This window comes from Bombina bombina, chromosome 2, assembly GCF_027579735.1.
Source record: "Bombina bombina isolate aBomBom1 chromosome 2, aBomBom1.pri, whole genome shotgun sequence".
Lineage (NCBI taxonomy): Eukaryota > Metazoa > Chordata > Amphibia > Anura > Bombinatoridae > Bombina > Bombina bombina.
The window spans coordinates 1,227,529,597-1,227,550,234 of record NC_069500.1 but is presented as its reverse complement, the minus strand read 5'-3'; the positions used below and the strand labels follow the sequence as shown (position 1 = coordinate 1,227,550,234).

Genomic DNA, 20,638 nt, shown 5'->3' with positions numbered 1-20,638 from the left:
ACTGATTTAAAAAAAAAAAATGCATAAAATGTTATGTCTGTCCAATAACAATAGCAAATTAGACTGATACAACGTGACAATAAAACACAATGGCCAGCTGCGTTGAAAACACAGCTAAACAAGTATGGCTACCTTCCCCTAAATGTCTTTCACTGCTGATGCCAGTTATGCGTAGCACACTTTATATCCATTCTTAGATAAAGAAAATGAAATGCACAGTAATATATACAAAGTTTTTATTTTACAAAAAGGGCTTCTAAGATGATGTAATTACAATAAAAGTGTAATGCACTCCCTTAAACAAGAACAAATATTACTTGTTCCAGTTATTTAGTTTTTTAAATTAAGAACACCATCTAAAAGTACCACATACCTATCAAAATAATTTATTTTCTTCTGATCAGAAAATACAGTGATTATTCAATGTGCCATGATGACTGATATTAGTCATTTATCTTCATAATCCCTGTGTCCTACATGGGCTTCATGCCTTCTTTCAGGTTAAGGGATTCTTCATAAAGGACCATGATAGCTGGTTTTTCATAGTGCACATTGTCCAATGTTTAACCTCTTCAAAGCCATAGCACCTACTATTTATATAGGTCTGCAGGTTCCAAGTATTAAACGGTTAATACATGATAATTATTATCTGAGGTCTACAGCCAAAGCTAATGCAAGTAACATTATTTATATTCAAGAAGACATTGTTTTATAAAGAAATAAATATATAACTTTGTTTTTTAATCACAGTGGGTAAAGAAGTGTATAAAATTTAGGATAATCATTTATTAGACAGGATCCATGAGGCTACATTCATTTATTTTACAAAAATGCTGTTGGTGTATACAGAAATCTGTTCATTTGTGCTACAGAATTTCAATTTACAGTGAGCTCATATTGCAGTGGTTTTATTTATTTTTTTGGTAGCTTTCCCTGTTTATTTTTCAAGAGCCCCCTTCAAAGCAACACAAATTATGATGAAACAAAAATACATCAATATATCCTTTCACCTGAACGTTCTAGACTATGCCATAAAATATAGGTATTCTATCACTATCAGGTCCACCATTTTTTTAACTCTTTGGCTACCAGAGTGAGTTGCAAATCATTGAAGATAACTGGGCTGCATCCCTCTGTGGTACCTGAGAGGTTAATCCACATTCCCAGACTGGTTCTGGAGTCCCTGTAGACCTGCCCAGCAGTGAAAGGTTTTTATCTGGCCTTTGTACACCTATTATCCTATAACAGTGCACTGCACGCATTTACAAGAAAATACTGGTTTAACATAATATGGAAATTCTAGAATATATACAGGATAAAATAAGTTATCTGTTCTTCTAATGAGAATTGCTGTTGGGCAGCAAATATCTAAATATACATTTTAAAGTCTCTGCAGGCAGCTACTTTTTGGTTAGTTATCAATATTTATACCATAAGCACTGGTCAGAGAACTGAGCAGCATTCTAATAAAGTTAAGATATATTATTTCTTTTAGAAATACTGGGGAAAGCCCAGTTTAAAATAATTAAATGTGCTAACATTTACACGCTATGAAGTGTTAGAGCTAATAAAATAAAAAAATTTCCAAAAATAATGTTGCAGTACTCTTTGAGGCATGCTCAGAGACTATGTACACGCAGCCATACGGTGAAAATGCACACATTCTACATATCACCCATTTGCTCAGACAGAAAAGAAAAAAAATACAAAATAAAAATACAAAGAAAAATATTGAGAGTCTGTGATTTTTTCACAGTCTTTGTAAGCCATGTTCTGAATCTCAATGGACAATCTTCAGGAAGCTGTACATTTGTCTGGCAGTTGATACTCAACAATGAGAAGGAACCAAAGAGTGCCTTTAGGCAAGACACACTAGCACAGACTTTGGCATCACGTCTCTTAGATTCCTTTGGACTTAACAGCTGGGAGGCCATATGCAACTGCTCTTATGTACAGAATGTTAGCCCTTATGCATCTGGGTTGTAGGTACGGAACAAACAAAACAAAAAGCATCTGCACACACATCCATTGTAAGAAACAAGACAGTCCATCTTCCCTGTGTCCTTAGCTGGGGAACTGCAGTGTGATCCTTCCTCTTAATGGAGATCAGCAGTCACATAAACAATGCAAGTCAAACATATACAGTAAACAAGGTGCTTGATAAGATCCACAGACATCCAGTGCTTTAATTTTAACATCCCTTTGAGAAAAGGTTCTCAAAATTCAGTGCACACCATATCAGTGACTGGGGTGGCTTTAGATAATAGCTGGTACGACTGCACCATTCTTAGAGACATTCTAATTTCCAAATTTAACTCCATAAGCTTCGAATTGGCCTTGGACATGTCCTGCTTTGAGCCAACAATTGCAAAGCTGCCTGTTTGTCCCAGCGTTTGATGACGGAAGTATATATGTAACAATGTCTGGATTGGATCGTCTTCTGAATTGCCAAAAATATCATTGGGCCAAATCGATCTAGAAAGCAGAAAGAGATTATGAAATATGGAGAAACTTCCTGAAACCCCCCCAACAATTTGCCATGTAAATACCACATCAACTAATGCTTCAATCCATTGTGCTGCAGCCAAAATTAAGTGGTTTAGTTAGCTTGATAAATAAATATAATAATAAATAAAATATTTAAAATGAGCTTTGAATGTTGATAATATGTAATAAATGTATACAACCATAATGTACACTAACTATATTAATACACTTATTGTGGCAGCTCTAAAAAGTAAAAATAAACAAAATATAGTAAAATAATGTTATGGGTGCTTAGGTAACCTGGAGGAAAAACTGTCTCAGATTATATGGACCCATTAGAGAAAGCACAAGAAAAAATATATTAAATGCAGAAAGTGGAAATATTTTATTGCACCTCAAAAACATCAAAATTACTTTGCAAACTCTGTGAACAAAATTACAAAACAAATATAAAAAAAACAGATTGGACATCCCCGTTCCAATAAAAAAACAGAGCCGACTCCTCGGCTATAATATATTTGATATTTCTATGTTAAAAGTGATATAACCAATAAAACAACCCTTTGAGACTGCATTAGTCTTTAAAGTCCCTTTACTTAGAGAATACTCTGTAAAAGGTAAACGCTCTAAAGTTTTGATTATTTTGGTATAAAATTTTTAAATAAAACAAACAAAATTACAAACAGGACATTGCAGTATTTGAAAAGACGTACAAAATTTAGCAGAACTTGCGATTTTTCCTACTTAAAAAACGAACCCACAAAAAAAAGCCATCTTTCAAAGCATTCGAAAGCACCCATAATGTTAATTGTTACAATTCCTTTAGTAAATCATAGCAAATAAAACTGTACCTGAAAGCCTTGACCTGCAGGATAGCAGACAAAAACTCTTTTGATTTTAAGCTTTCGATTACAGAATGAACTGCAGCCTCAGTGGTAGCCTGGCAAAACTCTGAAGCATCACAGTCTTCAATGTCAACATCTGCAGATGATTCTGCTTCTTTTAGGCACGCCTCCAACTGGGAAAGCTCCTCAGACATATTTATAACCTAAAACAACGTAAAGCCAGAAGTTAGTCCCTAACTAAATATGATGGAAAACATCATTTATGCTTACCTGATAACTTATGTTCTTTCTTGGTGGTGATAGTCCATGAAATCCTTACTTGTGGAAATTCACTTCATGGCCACATACTGAAAAGGTCTGATATGCCAAAGCTCTATCGAGACTAACATACACCATTGTGCTACTTATTTGTTAAATTAATCTAAGTATGGAAGCCCTGCCTGTAGAAGACAGATGGAAAAGGACACTCTAGAGTCCCAGACCTAGTTTAAAACAATTGTTTTGTTATCAGTTTAGTTTTCTCAGCCATCTCTCATTGAATGAGAAAGAAAAATGCAGAAAGCTAAGGTGACTTAATTTCTGAACCCTGCACTGGTGCTTACTCCCCTCCCAGTGTGGTAACAAATTTGGCGACGTGAGGGGATAGAATGGAGCCCCACTCATCATAAACAAAATATCTTAAGGATTAACAAAGATGTAGAGAAGGAACAGGGAAGTACTATCCTAATGCAACATCCCTTACCTGGTTGCTACGCATGAGAGGAGGAGTCCTTAGCCCTCATAATGCTGGCCATTACATACTGACACGGAAAATATTGTATCCCTCTGCACAGCGTGAATTTCACAACCAATTTCAGCAAGCGCGTAAAAAGTCTAAACGCGTGGAAATAAATGTAGTCCACTCCACTGACCAAGGTGACATGCTGTGCTCAGTCACCCCCCTCACTGCACTGCTAGAGTATCCCCGGTACACTGAAAGGACTAGAAGTCAAAATGAAGGGGAGATCTGAGAGCAGAACCCGCCCGCGCCCATAAGAGTAACCAACCGGTCATACTGCGCCAAAGTAATGCACACACGCTAATATACCAAAGGGAAATAAAACTAAACCCCCTTCTTCGTTATAAAAAAAGACTGCTCTAACATATTTAATATTGTGTGCTATAGTACACATGTAGACTAGTGATACTATACAATAGTTCTGGGCTATGATACACAAGTGCTGCCACTAAGGGCTTGTGGGCTGAAAAAGCATATGGGTACTTACCCCTCAACAGACCCTTCCTTACACTGTCCTTACCCCCTTAAGTTGCAGTCCTAGAAGACGGTAGCTGCAGACCTGGGAGACAGTAGTTAGCCCATCCTGTGCTTTAACTAACAGCAGAGGATATCTTGAGCGAGTACACTTCATGATCAAACAGAAGGAGGCTAAAGAAGTATCCCACCATCATCTGTGGCAGGCTTGTGTCTACAACTCCAACAAGAAGATGTACATCTGCACAGCCAGTACTCTCCTTAAACCCTCTCTTCCAGGAACAATCCATTGAGGGAAATTCAGGGTCTAACCTTCCTGCAATTCTTCAAAACGGGAACATCTATAATCTTGCCTGCTCCTAGTTGACAAGGCAAAGAACTACTGGAAGAGAGGGAAGAGATTTGTTGTTGGGTGCTCTTTGCCTCCTCCTGGTGGCTAGGAAGTGAATTCCCACATGTAAGGAATTTCCTGGACTATAACAACCTTAGAAAGAAAGAGCACAATATTTGTAACAGAATAATAATAAAAAAAGAAGTTAACAATCATTAGTGTTTGGCATTTACCTACAATGTTTACGTTACTGTATGTTAAACGTACCAAAAGCCCACACAGTTATCTTCCTTGTTTGCTATTCTTTTTAGCCATGAAGTGCTTCTTTATGTCTTAGCATTACCAGGCTTTCTTGATATATAAATACTGACAATCAAATAAGTAAAAGGTTGCACTCAGGGAATGCAAAACAACAACCTTCAAAGAAGAGTTAAAAGCTGATTTTGATGTATTTCTCATAATAAACTAATGTGAAGCTACAGTATTACTAGCTGAAGGAATATTAAAATGTTTTTTTAAATTAAAATATCTAACCAATGCGAAATGGTTTTACATAGCCTGTATTTTTCCTGTGCTTAAAGCGATTAGAAACACAACATTTTTGTCATTTAGATAGAGCGTGCAACTTTAAACAACTTTTCTGTCTTGAGCACTATTTGGTAGCATTTTTGCAAGACCACTAGATGGCAGCACGATTTCCTGCCATGCAGTGGTCCAGACACCTACCTTAGTATCTCTTTAACAAAGAATACCATGGGAACAAAGCAAATTTGACGATAGGAGTAAATTGAACACTTTAAAAATGGTATGCTCTGTCTGAATCACAAAAGAAAATGTTTGTGCTTCAAATCCCTTTAAAGTTATCCAGTAGCGCCACTTTCATAATGGACTAACATAAATTAGTTTCCAATTTACATCTCTTATGAAATGCAGTGGCTTTCCATAACAGCATATCTACATAGGTTCAGGAGTGTACATGTGTTCATCAATAAAATCAGGAAACATACCTCTGCCCCCTTCTTGATAGTGTCAACATGATTAATAAGCTTGCAATAGGCTTGGAACAAGAGTAGCAGTTGAAAGTGCAACTTGTATAATCTTCGGCAAAGTTCAAGTTCCTAGAAACAAATGAAAGGTTAACATACATAATTATTAGTGAAAATAATCACAGGCAACTACCTAGCAGTGGATTCAGGAATTAAATGCTGTTTAGTGCAAAAGAAGATCAGGCTTCATTAGCTAAGTTATTGTTAATATAAATTAAAGAAAGAAGAAAAATTGGAAAAAAATAACAAACAAAGTATTGCCTAGGACAGGGGTCAGCAACCTTGGCTCTCCTAATGTTTTAGAACTACATTTCCCATGATGCTCAGACAGCCTAAAGAATGTCTTAGCATCATGGGAAATGTAGTTCCAAAACATCTGGAGAGCCAAGGTTTCTGACCCCTGGCCTAGGAAAATGCTACTCAGAAATAAGCAGATTATTAGAAATCAATTTGACGAAGAACAGTAAAATTAGTAGCAAGCCCACAACTCTAAAAGATGTCACTTAAATGTCATCTTTTTGACAGACTGCCTGCAATATCTTTTGGACAATATTAATGTCAGGATTAGATATGTCTATGATTTAGATCTCTGTAACTTACACTATTGCAAATGCAGGTCACTATAAAAATTGGTTAAGTGCATAAATGATTTGGTTTGCACTTTATTTACCAACACAGACTTTAAATCTATGGGGGCTGAATAATGTTGGCACTAATAGGCTCTACAAAAATCTCAACTGAAACCTTTGTGAACTTCTGGTGAGACTAAAAGATCATCTTGTTTACAAATGAATATCCCATAGTTTAAATAGGTAAGTTGTGTTTGCGGTTAGTACACAAGTGCACATACTAGTCTTATGATACAGTATTTGCTGCTAAGTGGCATTGTGAATAATTACATTCTAATGTCATGTAACTGGGATTAGAAGATGGAGCTAATACAACCAAGGCTACATGATAATTGTGTATGAATTCATTAATGAGCAGTCAACATTTCATGGACAAAGACTATGCAGTTCTAGAACACACTGTAACCTTACAATGGCGGGAGTTGCTAGATAACAAATGGACAAGACAAATGAAGGTCAGCTTTTTGATCTGACATGTTTTAGTATTGGAGAAATCAAGAACCGTCACTTACTGCTAGAATTTCCATTTGCTTAGCAAGAAGGTGAGCAGGTCAAAAAAACACAAAGGAAGAAAAAGACCAAAAGTTAGTGATAATTATGTACTGGGGATTGTTGAAGCCCCAGGCAAGCAGTGACCAATGATCTAAGCCCTTCTCACTAAAAGGAAGGTAAACGTAGCAGAACAGCAACAGCACTTTAGAAATGACACTATTGTAATTGATACACCCTCATACTGTGCAAACAATTCATTAAATGGTATATTTCATAATGACTGTAGCTTAAAAGGACATGAAACCCAAAACAGATATCCAATTTACTTATTTTATCTCATTTGCTTTGCTCTCTTGGTATCCTTTGTTGAAAAGCATACATTGGTAGGCACAGTACCTGGGAGCTAGCTGCATAGCTATGCCTCTTGTCACTCCCCTACCTATGTGTTCAGCTAGCTCCCAGTAGTGCATTGTTGCTCCTTCAATAAATGTTATCAAGAGATTGAAGCAAAAATAATAGATGTAAATTAGAAAGTTGTTTAAAAATGTATGCTCTATCTGAAAAATGAAATAAAAACACAAAATTTATGCTTACCTGATAAATTTCTTTCTTTCCGGACATGGAGAGTCCACAACGTCATTCCAATTACTAGTGGGATATTCAACTCCTGGCCAGCAGGAGGAGGCAAAGAGCACCCCAGCAAAGCTGTTAAGTGTAACTTTCCTTACCCATAATTCAAAGTCATTTAGTCGAAGGAAAATGGAAAAAGAAGAAACACAAGGGTGAAAAGGTGCCTGAGGTTTACTAAAAAAAACTGCCGAATTATAATAAAAAAAAGAGGGCGGGGTCGTGGACTCTCCATGTCCGGAAAGAAACAAATTTATCAGGTAAGCATAAATTTTGTTTTCTTTCCTATGACATGGAGAGGCCACAATGTCATTCCAATTACTAGTGGAAACCAATACCCAAGCTAGAGGACACTGAATGAACAGGGAGGGAGAAAAAGACAGGAGGACCTAAACAAAAGGCACCACCGCTTGAAGAACCTTTCTCCCAAAAGAAGCCTTGGCCGAGGCAAAAGTATAAAGTATGTAAAAAGTATGCATAGAGGACCATGTTGCCGCAAATCTTTTCCACAGAAGCTTCATTTTTGAAAGCCCAAGAAGAGGAGACAGCACTAGTGGAATGAGCCGTAAGTCTTTCAGGAGGCTGCTGTCCAGCAGTCTCATAAGCTAAACTTCTCAACCAGAGAGACAGAGTAGTAGAAGTGGCATTCTGACCCTTACACTTTCCAGAGAAAACAACAAACAGGGCAGAAGATTGACGAAAATCTTTAGTAGCTTGTATGTAAAATTTTAGAGCCCACACAACATCCAAGTTATGCAAAATACGTTCCTTTTGAGGAGGAGGATTAGGACAAAAAGAAAGAACAACAATTTCCTGATTAATGTTTCGATCCTACACCACCTTAGGAAGAAACCCCTATTTAGTATGAAGGACCGCCTTATCAGCATGAAAAACAAAGGTACAGGGAAATCACACTGCAGAGTGGAAAGCTCAGATACTCTGCGAGCAGAAGAAATAGCAACAAGAAACAAAACCTTCCAGGATAACAATTTTACATCAACAACATGCATCGGCTCAAACGCAGCCTGCTGTAAAACTTTAAGAACTAAATTAAGGCTCCACGGGGGGAGCAACAGGCTTAAACACAGGCCTGATTCTAATCAGGGGCTGTACAAAGGCTTGAACATCTGGTACGCCTGCCAGATGTTTGTGCAAAAGGATAGATAATGCAGAAATCCGACCCTTTAGGGTACTGACCGATAAACCCTTCTCCTGAAGAAAAGACAAAATCCGGGGAATCCTCACCCGGCTCCAGGAAAACCCCTTAGATTCGTACCAATAAAGATAATTATGCCATATCTTATGGTAAATCTTGCGAGTAACAGGTTTTCGAGCCTGAATAATAGTTTCAATGACAGCTTCAGAAAAACCACGTCTAGACAGAATTAAGCGTTCAATCTAAGCAGTCAGCTTCAGAGAATCTAGGCTTGGATGGAGGAAAGGACCCTGAAGTAGAAGGTCCTTCTTCTGAGGTAACCTCAAAGGAGGTAGAGATGACATCCTTACTAGGTCCGCGAACCAGATCCTGCGAGGCCATGCAGGAGCTATTAGGATCACTGATGCTCTCTTCTGTTTGATATGAGCAATGACTCATGGAAGGAGAGCAAAAGGAGGAAACGGATATGCCAGAGAAAACCTCCAAGGAACCACTAGAGCATCTATCAGAATGGCATGAGGATCTCTTCACTTGAACCATACTTTGGAACTTTGGTGTTTTGGTGGGACACCATCAGATCCAACTCTGGAACCCCCCACTTGAGGGTTATCTGAAAGAACACTTCCGGATGGAGAGCCTACTCCCCGGCATGAAAGGACTCCCCAGCATGAAAGGTCTGTCTGCTCAGCAAATCTGCCTCCCAGTTGTCCCCTCCTGGAATGTTGATGGCAGATAGAAGACAATCAAGGGCTTCCGCCCACTGCAGAATGCAGGGGGTGCTGGGGGGGGGGGGGGCCTGAAAACTGGCTCTGGCTGAGTCAGGGGCCCTAAAATTTCTAGTGGCAGCTCTGGTTGCGGGATTAAATTGTTTTTGTGTGTATGTGGTCTGATATAGAGAATGCAAGTCACCTCCTTCATGGCTAAGGAACTCTGAGTCCCTCCCTGGTGGTTGAAATAGCTCCTTCAACTTTAGGAACAGTGCGCCATGAGTCACGAATAGAATTAGCAACAGGAAACATCTTCTTAAAAACAGGGGAAGGGGAAAAAGGAACCCCTGGTTTATCCCATTCCTGAGCAATACTTTCAGACATCTTCCTGGGACATGAAAAACCTCCTCAGAAGATGGAGAATCGTAAACTCTATTCAATTTAGAAGACTTTGTGTGGTTGACAGCAACCAAAGGCTCAGAGTTGTCTAAAGTAGCTAGAACCTCCTTCAGTAGTAACCGGAGGTGTTCAAGCTTAAATCTAAAATTAACCTCTTCAGTTTCTGAAGATTTTTCTGCTAGAGTGTCAGAGTCTCACCTTCAGAAGCTACTGAAGTATTCTCATCAGACATCTGAGAAAGATTGGCTAATGCAGTCCTAGAGTCAGAAGCCTTAGTATCAGGCAAATGTTAAAATTTTCTCTTATGCTTACCCGATGAAGGGAAAGCTGACAAAGCCGCTGCTACTGCAGAAGAAATACGAGTGGCAAAGTCCCCAGGTAAACACCCCCAGGTGGATGAGAGGACACAGAAGGCACAGTATGAGAAACAATTAAGGCTTGGGACGTTTGAGAAGAAAGCTGAGGCATGTCACGCACAGCATTATGCTGAGAGACAGTAGGCTCAGAAGGGAGTAATTTATCCTTAAATTTCAAAGTCTTGGTTAAACAAGAAGAGCTAAATTGCATAGGCAAAACAATATGGGCCTCTAAACAAAGTAAACATTTATCCATGGAGATGGACTGATCCTGTTTTGAGTCTATGGTTAAGAGGAAACAAGTCCCACAAGTAATTGCAAAATAAAAGAATTAAGCAAATTCAAAAATTAAAATATCAAATAAAATAAAAAAGATTAAATATAAAATTGTAATATTAAACATATAAAGAAAACTTTTAGACAAAAACACCTCAGATTGCCTGAGGCTCCTACCGCCAAAAGTAATACCCCACTAACAAGAGGAAAAATGGACTCCTTGAAGAGACCTTGTCCTCTTAAACGATCTGGGCATAATAGGAAAATACAGCCCAAACTTGAAGAGCTGATTCTCTCCTGCGTAGCAACTGAGGTCGCAACGGCACTGCTCCGCTAAACCAGAAGCGCGGGTGTCACGTGAGCGGGGCTTAAAGTAAACTGCGCAACATCTCTATGCCGAGAAAAAAAAATCATGAGTATAAAGCACAGCCTAAAAACGGCTTTACCGTTTCACACCAATAAGCCCTAAACAGCCCAAAGCCTCATACATAGTCTCATTATAAATAATAAAGGGTATCCCTTACTATTTAACACCTCACATCCCTTAGCCAAATTAGAGAAATCTTTCCCTCAAGTCTCATACTGAATAAATATTAAATAAACTGCTTCCATATTTCATGTGCCAAAAATATTATCCCCATATGAATCCTTTATTAAATAAGGATTATTATGTCCCTTAGATAAAAAAAAAGGATCTGAAAGAGGGTTAACCTCTTACGTGCTGCTGTCCTTCTGTACCTAGAAGGCAAAGGCACTTACCTTAGATACAACTGCATAATAGATGCTGATCCTTAGGGGTGGCAGGCACTACGCTCCCTGTCATGGACCTGTAGGAAAAGAAAGAACAGAGTAACTAACTCTAGCTTTCCACAAAGGGGTAGCAAATTGTTAAAAGTAAAGCAATGACTTCCTCGCCGCCTTTTAACTGCTAAAAGCCACCACTACTCTTACTCAAGAGACTGACGTGGACACAGCTAGACCCCAATCCTTGCTTGCAGGGAAAAGTACCTATAAAAGGATTAATTTCTTCAAACACCAACTTTGCACAACCCCATTGACAGAAGCAAAGAGAATGACTGGGGATTATGGGTAAGGGAAGTTACACTTAACAGCTTTGCTGGGGTGCTCTTTGCCTCCTCCTGCTGGCCAGGAGTTAAATATCCCATTAGTAATTGGAATGACGTTGTGGACTCTCCATGTCATAGGAAAAAAATTGGGTTTCATGTCGCTTTAAGCTGTAAAATTGAAATGCTCTATTACTCGGTTTTGTTAGAGCATTTTATTTTCAAATAAATTCACCCCCCCCTCTTTTTTTTTAACAAAATGCTTTGGAAAATAACGTATTTAGGTAAAATGTATTGCCACTCCTGAGTAGGAAACAGGTGGTGACTGGTGGATATGTACTTATGCAGCTCCTGATTGGCCAGTGGGCTGTGTCTTTCACAGGATAAACAATACCATGCATTTTAGCTGCGTCTGTAACCTCTTTGCTGGGGATAAATGCTCAGTAATATAAAAAGTAATTGGTTTAAAAAACCTAATATTTTTATACTTTATGTTCCATGAATGAATTTTAACAGATCTGTATTATATTGCTAAAACAATGTTGGGCACTGGTGAGAGGAAGGCAATAAAAAACACTATTATGCAGATATACAGTAATCTCACATTATGTGTTCCACCTGTTGCACGCAAACTAGTACGACAATAAACACCCCACATTCTTCTTCATGATGGCAGGTTTTTTTTTAAACTAGGTTTGTCATAAATCTCCATGTGAAGGTACAAACTACCAATCAACATTATTCCAGACTGTACTCAGTATTTAAATGGTTCTTTCTTTAAAATTGTATTAGTTTTTGTTTTGATAAATGAATGTTCCTGTGTGTGATAAATATACATTTTGTTTTCATGTTTGGCTTGAAACAAAACAGTTGCAGCCAACAATCAGTGATACATAGGTATAATTTATGCATAATCCTGCATTTACACCAAGCTACAACTTTAAGAGCTTTTACTTTTAACCGTTTTAATGCAATATATTTTTTTAACAAACCTAACTGCCGCTCTTCCATATCCATGCTAGAAATTGTTTGCTTAAATCTAACTACAGTTCTTAAGGTCTTGAAGCAAACAAATTAGATCCTCTGACATGTTATTTGTATTTTTACATTGCCTGGTTACCTATTATATATTTATTGCTATCATTACACATTACTGTTTTTGCTAAAAAGGTGATGTATTCTTTTTGTTATCCATATTTATATTCCAATTTTCAACTCATTACTGTTATCACAGTTAATCACTTATCATTCAAGGAAATTATTCTCTGTAGGGTGCCATCTTTGCTTTTTGTTGTTCGGTTTGTGTGTGTGTCACAGAATTCTCTTATCTGCTATGAATAGAACATATTATAAAAACAATTAGACATACGTGGAAGTTTGGTGGTACCACTGCTAAAGATACTGTACACCCTCACTGAGCACACATTATGCCTAATGAAAATGTATATAGCTTCCACACTTGTGTGCAATGAATTCATTATGAGGCTCAACATGAACTTTTTTTTTTTTTTATATAAAAACATATCTAGTGCAAATGTATCTCTCTCTATATCCTTCGCATGTATCAAATTGTTGACCAAAAAAACTTTTTAATGTTTAGTTTCCTTTACTGATATATCTATAGATAACTTATTTGAGAAAGTTGCAAAAAAGCTAAACCTATTTGTTGTGTAGGAAGATGAAACTTTAAACAAGGATTATGTATCTATTAAAGGGGCAGTATACAACAATTTTAATATAACTGCATGTAATAGACACTACTATAAAAAATAATATGCACAGATACTGATACCGTTTAAAAACTGACTTTGAAGTTTCCAGTTTAGCTCAGTTTAAAAGGTTACTGGAACACCCACTGCAAGTTGGAAATTTTAGACCCCCCCCCCACCACTTCCTTTGCATATGAAAAGACCCTTTACACAAGCAAGCTGGAGAAGGTATACATTGAAATTCTCCTACAACTTTGGGGCTTGGTTAAGAGGCTGAAAATCTGAGCAATGTTATTTAAAAATAAGCAAAACTATACATTTTTAAAAACAAAACTGTATGGGCTATATAAATGCATCATCTATAAAACATTTATGCAAAGAAAAATCTAGTGTATAATGTCCCTTTAAATCTCCCAAAAATGATTTAGTTAAAACTACAGAAAAGGTTTAAGGTGGTGGAGGGGGGAGAGAGAGTGATTTGGATTTGGACAGTCGGAGGGTGGAGCTTTTACATCACAACAGGATTGGGCAGTGTGGGTGGGGTCTAACTAGTTGGAGCTTTGCAAAGTGGAATCTGAGAACTTCAAGAGCGTGGTCTGTGTGGTCCCAAGCCGGGGCTCATATCAGGCAATGAGACTTCTCCGAAAAGTCTACAAAAGGCAGGGTGTACCAAAAAGAGGCTTAGGGTCCCAGTTTAATGTACAGTTTTTCAGATTGAATTGCTGGAAATTCATGCTTGTTTATAGTGTTTTAAACATACAATGTATTGTATAAAATGTAATAAACTATGTATATATAAGGATATGAAATTGCTAGCTTACTGGTCTGATTCATATAGAGTCTGCAATTTTAATATTAGTACATTTTAAAAATGTCAGAGAAAAAAAATCTACTGTTCATTTAAAACGCAAGTGCTATTGCATTGTATTTTTTTATTATGCACTTGATTATGAGATTCTACTGTATGCAATGGTCCATAAAATGGACAAGGTAGTCCTTTTATGATGATAGAAAAAAGGTGTTTAAATCAAAATTCTGTTTTAGAAAAAAAAAATCTCTATGCAACACAGTTATATTCAAGAATGCTGAAAATGTCAGGATAGCAGCACCCATTCCTGAAGCCTTATATATGCAAAATGGCAACAGTCTGTCCACCAAAGTGGAAACTTTACATTATGTGCCTTCTGTCTACCAGAACAAACCAGAGATGGGAGAGGTAAGCTGAAGCCTCCATTGCAAATACTTACTAGGTGAGAGAGGGACTTAGTCTTGTCAAGCCTATGATGGACAGATGTAGTAATGAGAGTCTGGTAAGCAGACACCTTTAAGCAGATGTGAGTCATCTTCTGGTCAGGCTCCCTTTGGGAGTTGGATCTCACCTAGTAAGTATTTTTTTAAGGAAGGCCAAGAGATTTATCTGGGCCTCCTAATCCTGCTTATTTACACTGCTCTTCTCCACAAAGCCAATCAGCGGGCATGGCAGCAATGCAGTGCTGTCATTTATCCAAAAGATGCAACTTCTAATTGGCTGCAAAGTTCAGAGCTGTATAAAAAAAACAACAACAACAACAAAACAGTCTGTGTGGGTGGACAGTATTAGGAGGCTCAGTTAAAACAATTCCATATTTATTTTAGAAAAAGATAACGGTCAAACGTTTTATTCTTGCTGAAACATTTTGTTTTTGCATTGAAAGTAAAGCAATAAAGTTAATTCATCACTTAATAAAACTTAAAGGAACATAATACTCATATGCTAAATCACTTGAAAGTGATGCAGCGTAGCTGTAAAAAGCTGACTAGAAAATATCACCTGAACATCTCTATGTAAAAAAGTTAAATATTTTACCTTAAAGTTTCTTCAGCTCACCAGAGAAAGTGCTGTGTAAACGGTTATACTTCAGCTGCTGTAAAGCTGCAAGTAAAAAAAAAAAAAATAACCAATCAGCATCAACAGTGCTGATGTGATGATTTGCCTTTGCTGTGATCTTGTGATATTTCACTGAAATCTAATAAGATTCCATAGAACTTATTTAACACCTTAACGACCAAGAATGTACAGGGTACGTCCTACAAAAAAGGTCAGTTAACGACCAACGGCGTACCCTGTAGTCCTTAGGGGTTTGAAGCGGTGGAAGCAATCCTGATCGCTTCATGTCGCTTTCATGGTATTGCAGTGATGCCTCGATGAGGCATCCTGCAATACCATTTTTTTTACACACTGATGCAGAGAGAGCCCCTCCAGTGAGAGGAACCCCCAGCTCATAAGGAAGACAAACTATCCCCTCAAAAGGGAAGGGCACAGATAAGAACAGCGTACATGTCCACAAGACATTAAGCCATAGTATGATCAAAACACGGGCAGAATGAAAAAATCATCTAGACACCACTGTTGACCCAACAGAGAAAAAACTTCCCATGAAGAGGAGCACACTCCGTCCGAAGGACAAGTCAGGCCTCAAAGTTTATAACCAGTACCCGAAGGTGGATGTGAACTCTGGCCTAAAAAATTCTATCATACTCACACACTTTCAAAAATATATATATATTTGAATAAATAAAGGAGCCCCAGGTAGGATTGATTACCAATCCCTTGATAGTTTTTGCAGTTAAAACATACTAAGTATGTCCCTGAAATTTCTGGGTCGTCTCAAACCAGTTCACAGGATCATAAGTCTCCAGACATACAAGAAGGATCCAAGACAAGAACCCAGAATCATCGTAGAACGAACGACACCCCCAGGGAACACAAGATACCCCGTCTGAAGCAATCAGACCTCACAGGGAATGAGAACCGGGAAACCCGGAGAACGGATACAGAACTCATTAGTAATTCCCAGCCCAAAGGGGAGAAAACACCATTAGCCGGTGGTCAACACCCCCCAACAGTCATGCAATTTCTCTAGAGCCCAAAGGCCCCAAGGGAAATCCTAAGGGAAATGAGAACGAGAACAGAGTCACCCGAAAGAGAGTAGAAAGGCTAGTCTCCATAATCCTTTCAGATTAACGTTCCAGAGGACCACACCCAAGGGAGAAGAATGCAAAGCTTTCCGAACCCAGGCAGAAAAACATCCCCTAAGCAAAAAGCTTGGAAAGAGAGACAACACCTCCTATTGCCCCTGATATGGAGACGACTAACTCCCGAAGGAAGACAAAGACTCACAGCCTTCACTTCCTAATTAAGCGGCCTAAGCCGCCAGAAAAAACGGACAAAGTCCAGAAAGTCTTGACCCAAAGGAAGAGAACCTCTAAAAGGAATAAGTCCTAAAAGGACACTTCCAAAGAGACCATGAAAGGTAAAACCATAAGAACGGCAGTATGAAGGACCTAACTCCTCCAAGCCTCCAACCCACAACGGGAAGGAACACTCTAGCTCCCGGAAAAATCAGAAACGACTGAGCATGTCGCCGCGGATCTCAACAGAGTCCCGGCCCACTAGACTGAAAGGCGAATGAGGACTGAACCAATTCCCCATGCCTCTAAGCAACCACGGATACTCAAGTCCTCTCAGGATGCTAGTTGCAGCTTGTAAAATAAAACAAGTAAACAACACAAATCATATTGCGATCACTAGGTGGCCTCACCGGACCAACCAGACATAAAAAAGCGCCACATGTCTTTACTAAGCCTCAAGACAGAAGGATCTGTACCCAGTCAGGACCAGCCTGAAAACAAGGGCCCCAGCACTGTCAAGGCCACATAGAGTCTCCCCCGAGATGGAGGGATAAGAACAGTCAGACAGACTTTTGTAAAGAGTGCGACCACAAAATTGTGAGTATCAATTCCAGAGAAGAAAGTTCCCGAAGAAAACATCACACCACATCATGAGCTTTAGACCAAATAAAAATCATCCTCACTGGATGAAAAAAAAAGATAAGGCAACCCGTAGGTTATCGCCCAGGAAGAACGGACAGACCCGCAGGAACAGGGGTCCGAGACTTCCAATCTCAGAACTGGAAAAGGATACACAAATAAAGACTATAAGAAGATTACTTCATCCCCTTATGTATATACATGCAAGCCAGTTGAAGATTAAGAATGAGAATCCCCAAACCCATTAAGAGTGGGATCCTCCAGCAACGCCAAAAACGTGCAGAACACGAAGGCGCACCAGTCTATAACGAAAGGCGCAACATACCTCCGCAGGGACAAAAGAAAACACTGGCCTCGAAGGTTGACCCCTTAAGGCCTCAGGGGCAGTCGCTCTCCCGGAGGGCTGAACTGGACCAGGGGATCCCACGCCTGACGAGCCCCAGTTAACGGAACATGGACAATATCGTAAGCACACTCCCGGGAGGTGCAGATGCGCTAGCGCCAAAGATATGGCCATGTGGAATTGTGTCGTAACCTCCTGTGGGAACAGGCCACACTCCATAGAAGATAAGTAGCGTTTGGGTTACTTATGCTTAGTAAGAGTTGGTGGTAGGGAGGCGGATGGCTCAGTGGGCACCCGATTCCCCGATCCCGAGGAACAGGGCACTCTAAAACGGCATTTGGAACATAACTGATGGGCATGTATCACCCGGGCCCATTCATATTCTTCGCAAGAAGTAGAGTCTGAATCATTGACATCCGTCTCCAAAAAATCAGAATCCTCCATAACTGGGAAACTGAATAAAAAATGGACCAATAAGAAAAATCTAAACTGCACCTTACACCCCCCAATGGCTGGGGCACTCACCACCTCCACAGAACCAGACACTAGCTGACTAGGATTTCTCCATCACCACACGGTCAGGAATGCGGAAATGGAGTCACAAGGTAAATGCAGTCCATGTTAAAGTTATCCCCGAAAGGTTGTAGCCCCTCTTGGATAAACAGTTGTAATTACAATACATCCATGATGAACGTAAAATAAAACAATCTTACCAGAATCTATGCCGTGGAACAGGAACACGGTCCTTCAAGTGTGACAGATAGTAGCGTTGCTTCTGCCATGGACTCGAGAGAAAAAAGCAGGCAGCAAAACTCGTCTACGCTGATTGCTTTTGGAGCTGTTAATATGAGTCGGGATGGTTTCGCAGAAAGACTCTCCCTGCATCTGAGGACTCTAACTTTCACCCATGCTCTCACTGAGAGGCTGACAGGACTACTTAAAACTCCAGTCCCATGCCAAAGAGTACTACCCTCCATAAGAGACTATCAAAAACTTCTGACACTTCTCTGCCAACCTCCTGGGACGAAAGGCAAAGAATGACTGGGGGATGAGGGAAGTGGGGGAGGTATTTAAGCCTTTTGGCTGGGGTGTCTTTGCCTCCTCCTGGTGGCCAGGTTCTGAATTCCCAAAAGTAATGAATGCAGTTGTGGACTCTTTTCATTAATAAAGAAAAGAGTGTTTTTTCCCATTTTTTCATCATATTTTATATTTTTTTATAGTAAATTATATGATATGATGAAAATAATGGTATCTTTAAAAAGTCCATTTAATGGCGAGAAAAATGGTAAATAATATGTGTGGGTACAGAAAATGAGTAAGAGGAAAATTACAGCTAAACACAAACACAAAAATGCTGTGGTCCTTAAGGGGTTAAACTGAATAGGATAATAACATGAATGTGCCTGCACATGCCAGATGCACACTTCCTAGCAAGTCCTTGGACAAGCATCCTGACTGTCTGCTTAAAGTCTCTTTACAGTGTAGTGTGAATACTTATATCTTCCTTTTTCACACAGATATTCAGGTGATATTTTCTAGTCAGCTTTTTACAGATATGCTGCACCACTTTCATGTGCTTTAATATTAGGGTATCATGTCCTTTTAAATGTTAAATTTCATGTAACACAGGAGATAGCTTTTTTATATTATTATTTTCTCTTCCCTCATAAGAGGTTTGCCTTAGTTCTTAAATTCAGGAGCAAGATGACCATACACATGCTGGCTTCAATGTTGCATCTGAGAATATGCAGGCTATAATCTCTCGCTATGAGATCACACAGAAACAATGCAATGATGACAATCTTGATTAACTGCTAATTGTGTGCTTGTTACCTATTCTATATGCACTTTTTAAAATTGTAATATAGTGCAAGGTACAGCCAATCAAGTCACTTGTTTCTCCATACAGACTCAAGCAAGTCTACTCTTGTGCTACTCTGCCTTTAAGCCGATGGGATCCTGAACAAGATGGGTGGTACAGGATCCAGTATGTTGAAGATCTCTCTGGCTTCCAAAGGTTAAAAAGGAATTTGTCTGTGAGCAGCATTCTAGCCATGGTGAAATAGTGGCTTCATTATGTTGGTACAATTTGCTAATACACACTATGCATGTCCACATAGCAGGTATGGTTGCTGCCTAGGCCTGTGCACAGAAATAAAACTGACTGGAGAAGCCAACAGGCATCTCTAGTGAAAATAAATGCTAGCTCATATTTTAGAGATACACTTTAATAGTAATAAAGCTCACTTAAGTGTGGATTAGCAACTTAACTACCATATCCATTGAAAGCACCTGTCCCCTCTAAACACTGAACTGTTGATAAAGGGACATAATCATGTGGAAACAAAGCTTCAATGAGTCTAAAATTAAATGATAGCTCCTAGCTTTTGAAAGGATATACTAGTAAATGAATTTAATGTTGTTCCATAGCACTAATAGCATCTTGCTCAGGGCCTTTAGAATGAGGCACAGCAATACAACAAGCAAACACCAGGAATTTTTCAAATTACATTAGAACAGAAGAGTACAAGAAATAATACTGTACATCTAATTTGGAGAACTGGTATCTACGAATCTCCTGCAGTTAAAGATTAGATGGAATAACACAATATTTAATATTTTGAGCAATTTACACATTAATTGTTGCTGGTGTCAAATGTTGATACCTATAAATTTAACATAAAGTCAGCGTGAGTGTAAATTAGGCCTAACTATATTTTTTTCCTATGTTTTAGTAGACCAGCAAATAAGTATTTATAATATTTTTTTATTAATTTGCATAATAATGTTATCTTTATTGCCTCCATTATTTTTTCTCCAAAAAAAAAATAAAGATGACACTTGAACACGTAACCAAAAAAAGATTTGCCCATAATTGAGAAACTAGGGTAAAGAAAATGTTAAGTAAATGTATGAATATAAAAACAATGAATTTAAACCATTTGGTTATATTTAGCAGATGGCTCATTGCTATATTAACATTTGAATGTCCCCTTAATAAAAGGCATGAAAACAACATGTTAAATAGGTATTTTAAATGTACATCAATGTTGTTCAAGTATTATTAGAAATATTTTTGCAATATACATGCATATTGCAAATTTGCTCC

The 20,638-nt window shown here is 38.6% G+C and overlaps 1 protein-coding gene across 5 annotated transcripts in view; it reads right to left on the bottom strand.

The window, feature by feature from the left end:
* Positions 1-222: 222 nt before the first annotated feature.
* The window catches only part of FRYL (FRY like transcription coactivator), a 916,813-nt gene continuing 896,397 nt past the window's right edge, over positions 223-20,638 (bottom strand). For 3 of the 5 annotated variants that reach the window (XM_053703981.1, XM_053703978.1, XM_053703980.1), the window contains 4 exons: positions 7,103-7,120; positions 5,923-6,033; positions 3,339-3,535; positions 223-2,475 (listed from right to left, as the gene is read on the bottom strand). In XM_053703981.1, the coding sequence (XP_053559956.1) occupies positions 2,217-2,475; positions 3,339-3,535; positions 5,923-6,033; positions 7,103-7,120 (585 nt within the window). In that variant the 3' untranslated portion in view covers positions 223-2,216. The remainder of the gene's footprint in view (positions 2,476-3,338; positions 3,536-5,922; positions 6,034-7,102; positions 7,121-20,638) is intronic. The other 2 variants (XM_053703979.1, XM_053703982.1) reach the window with 1 other exon arrangement.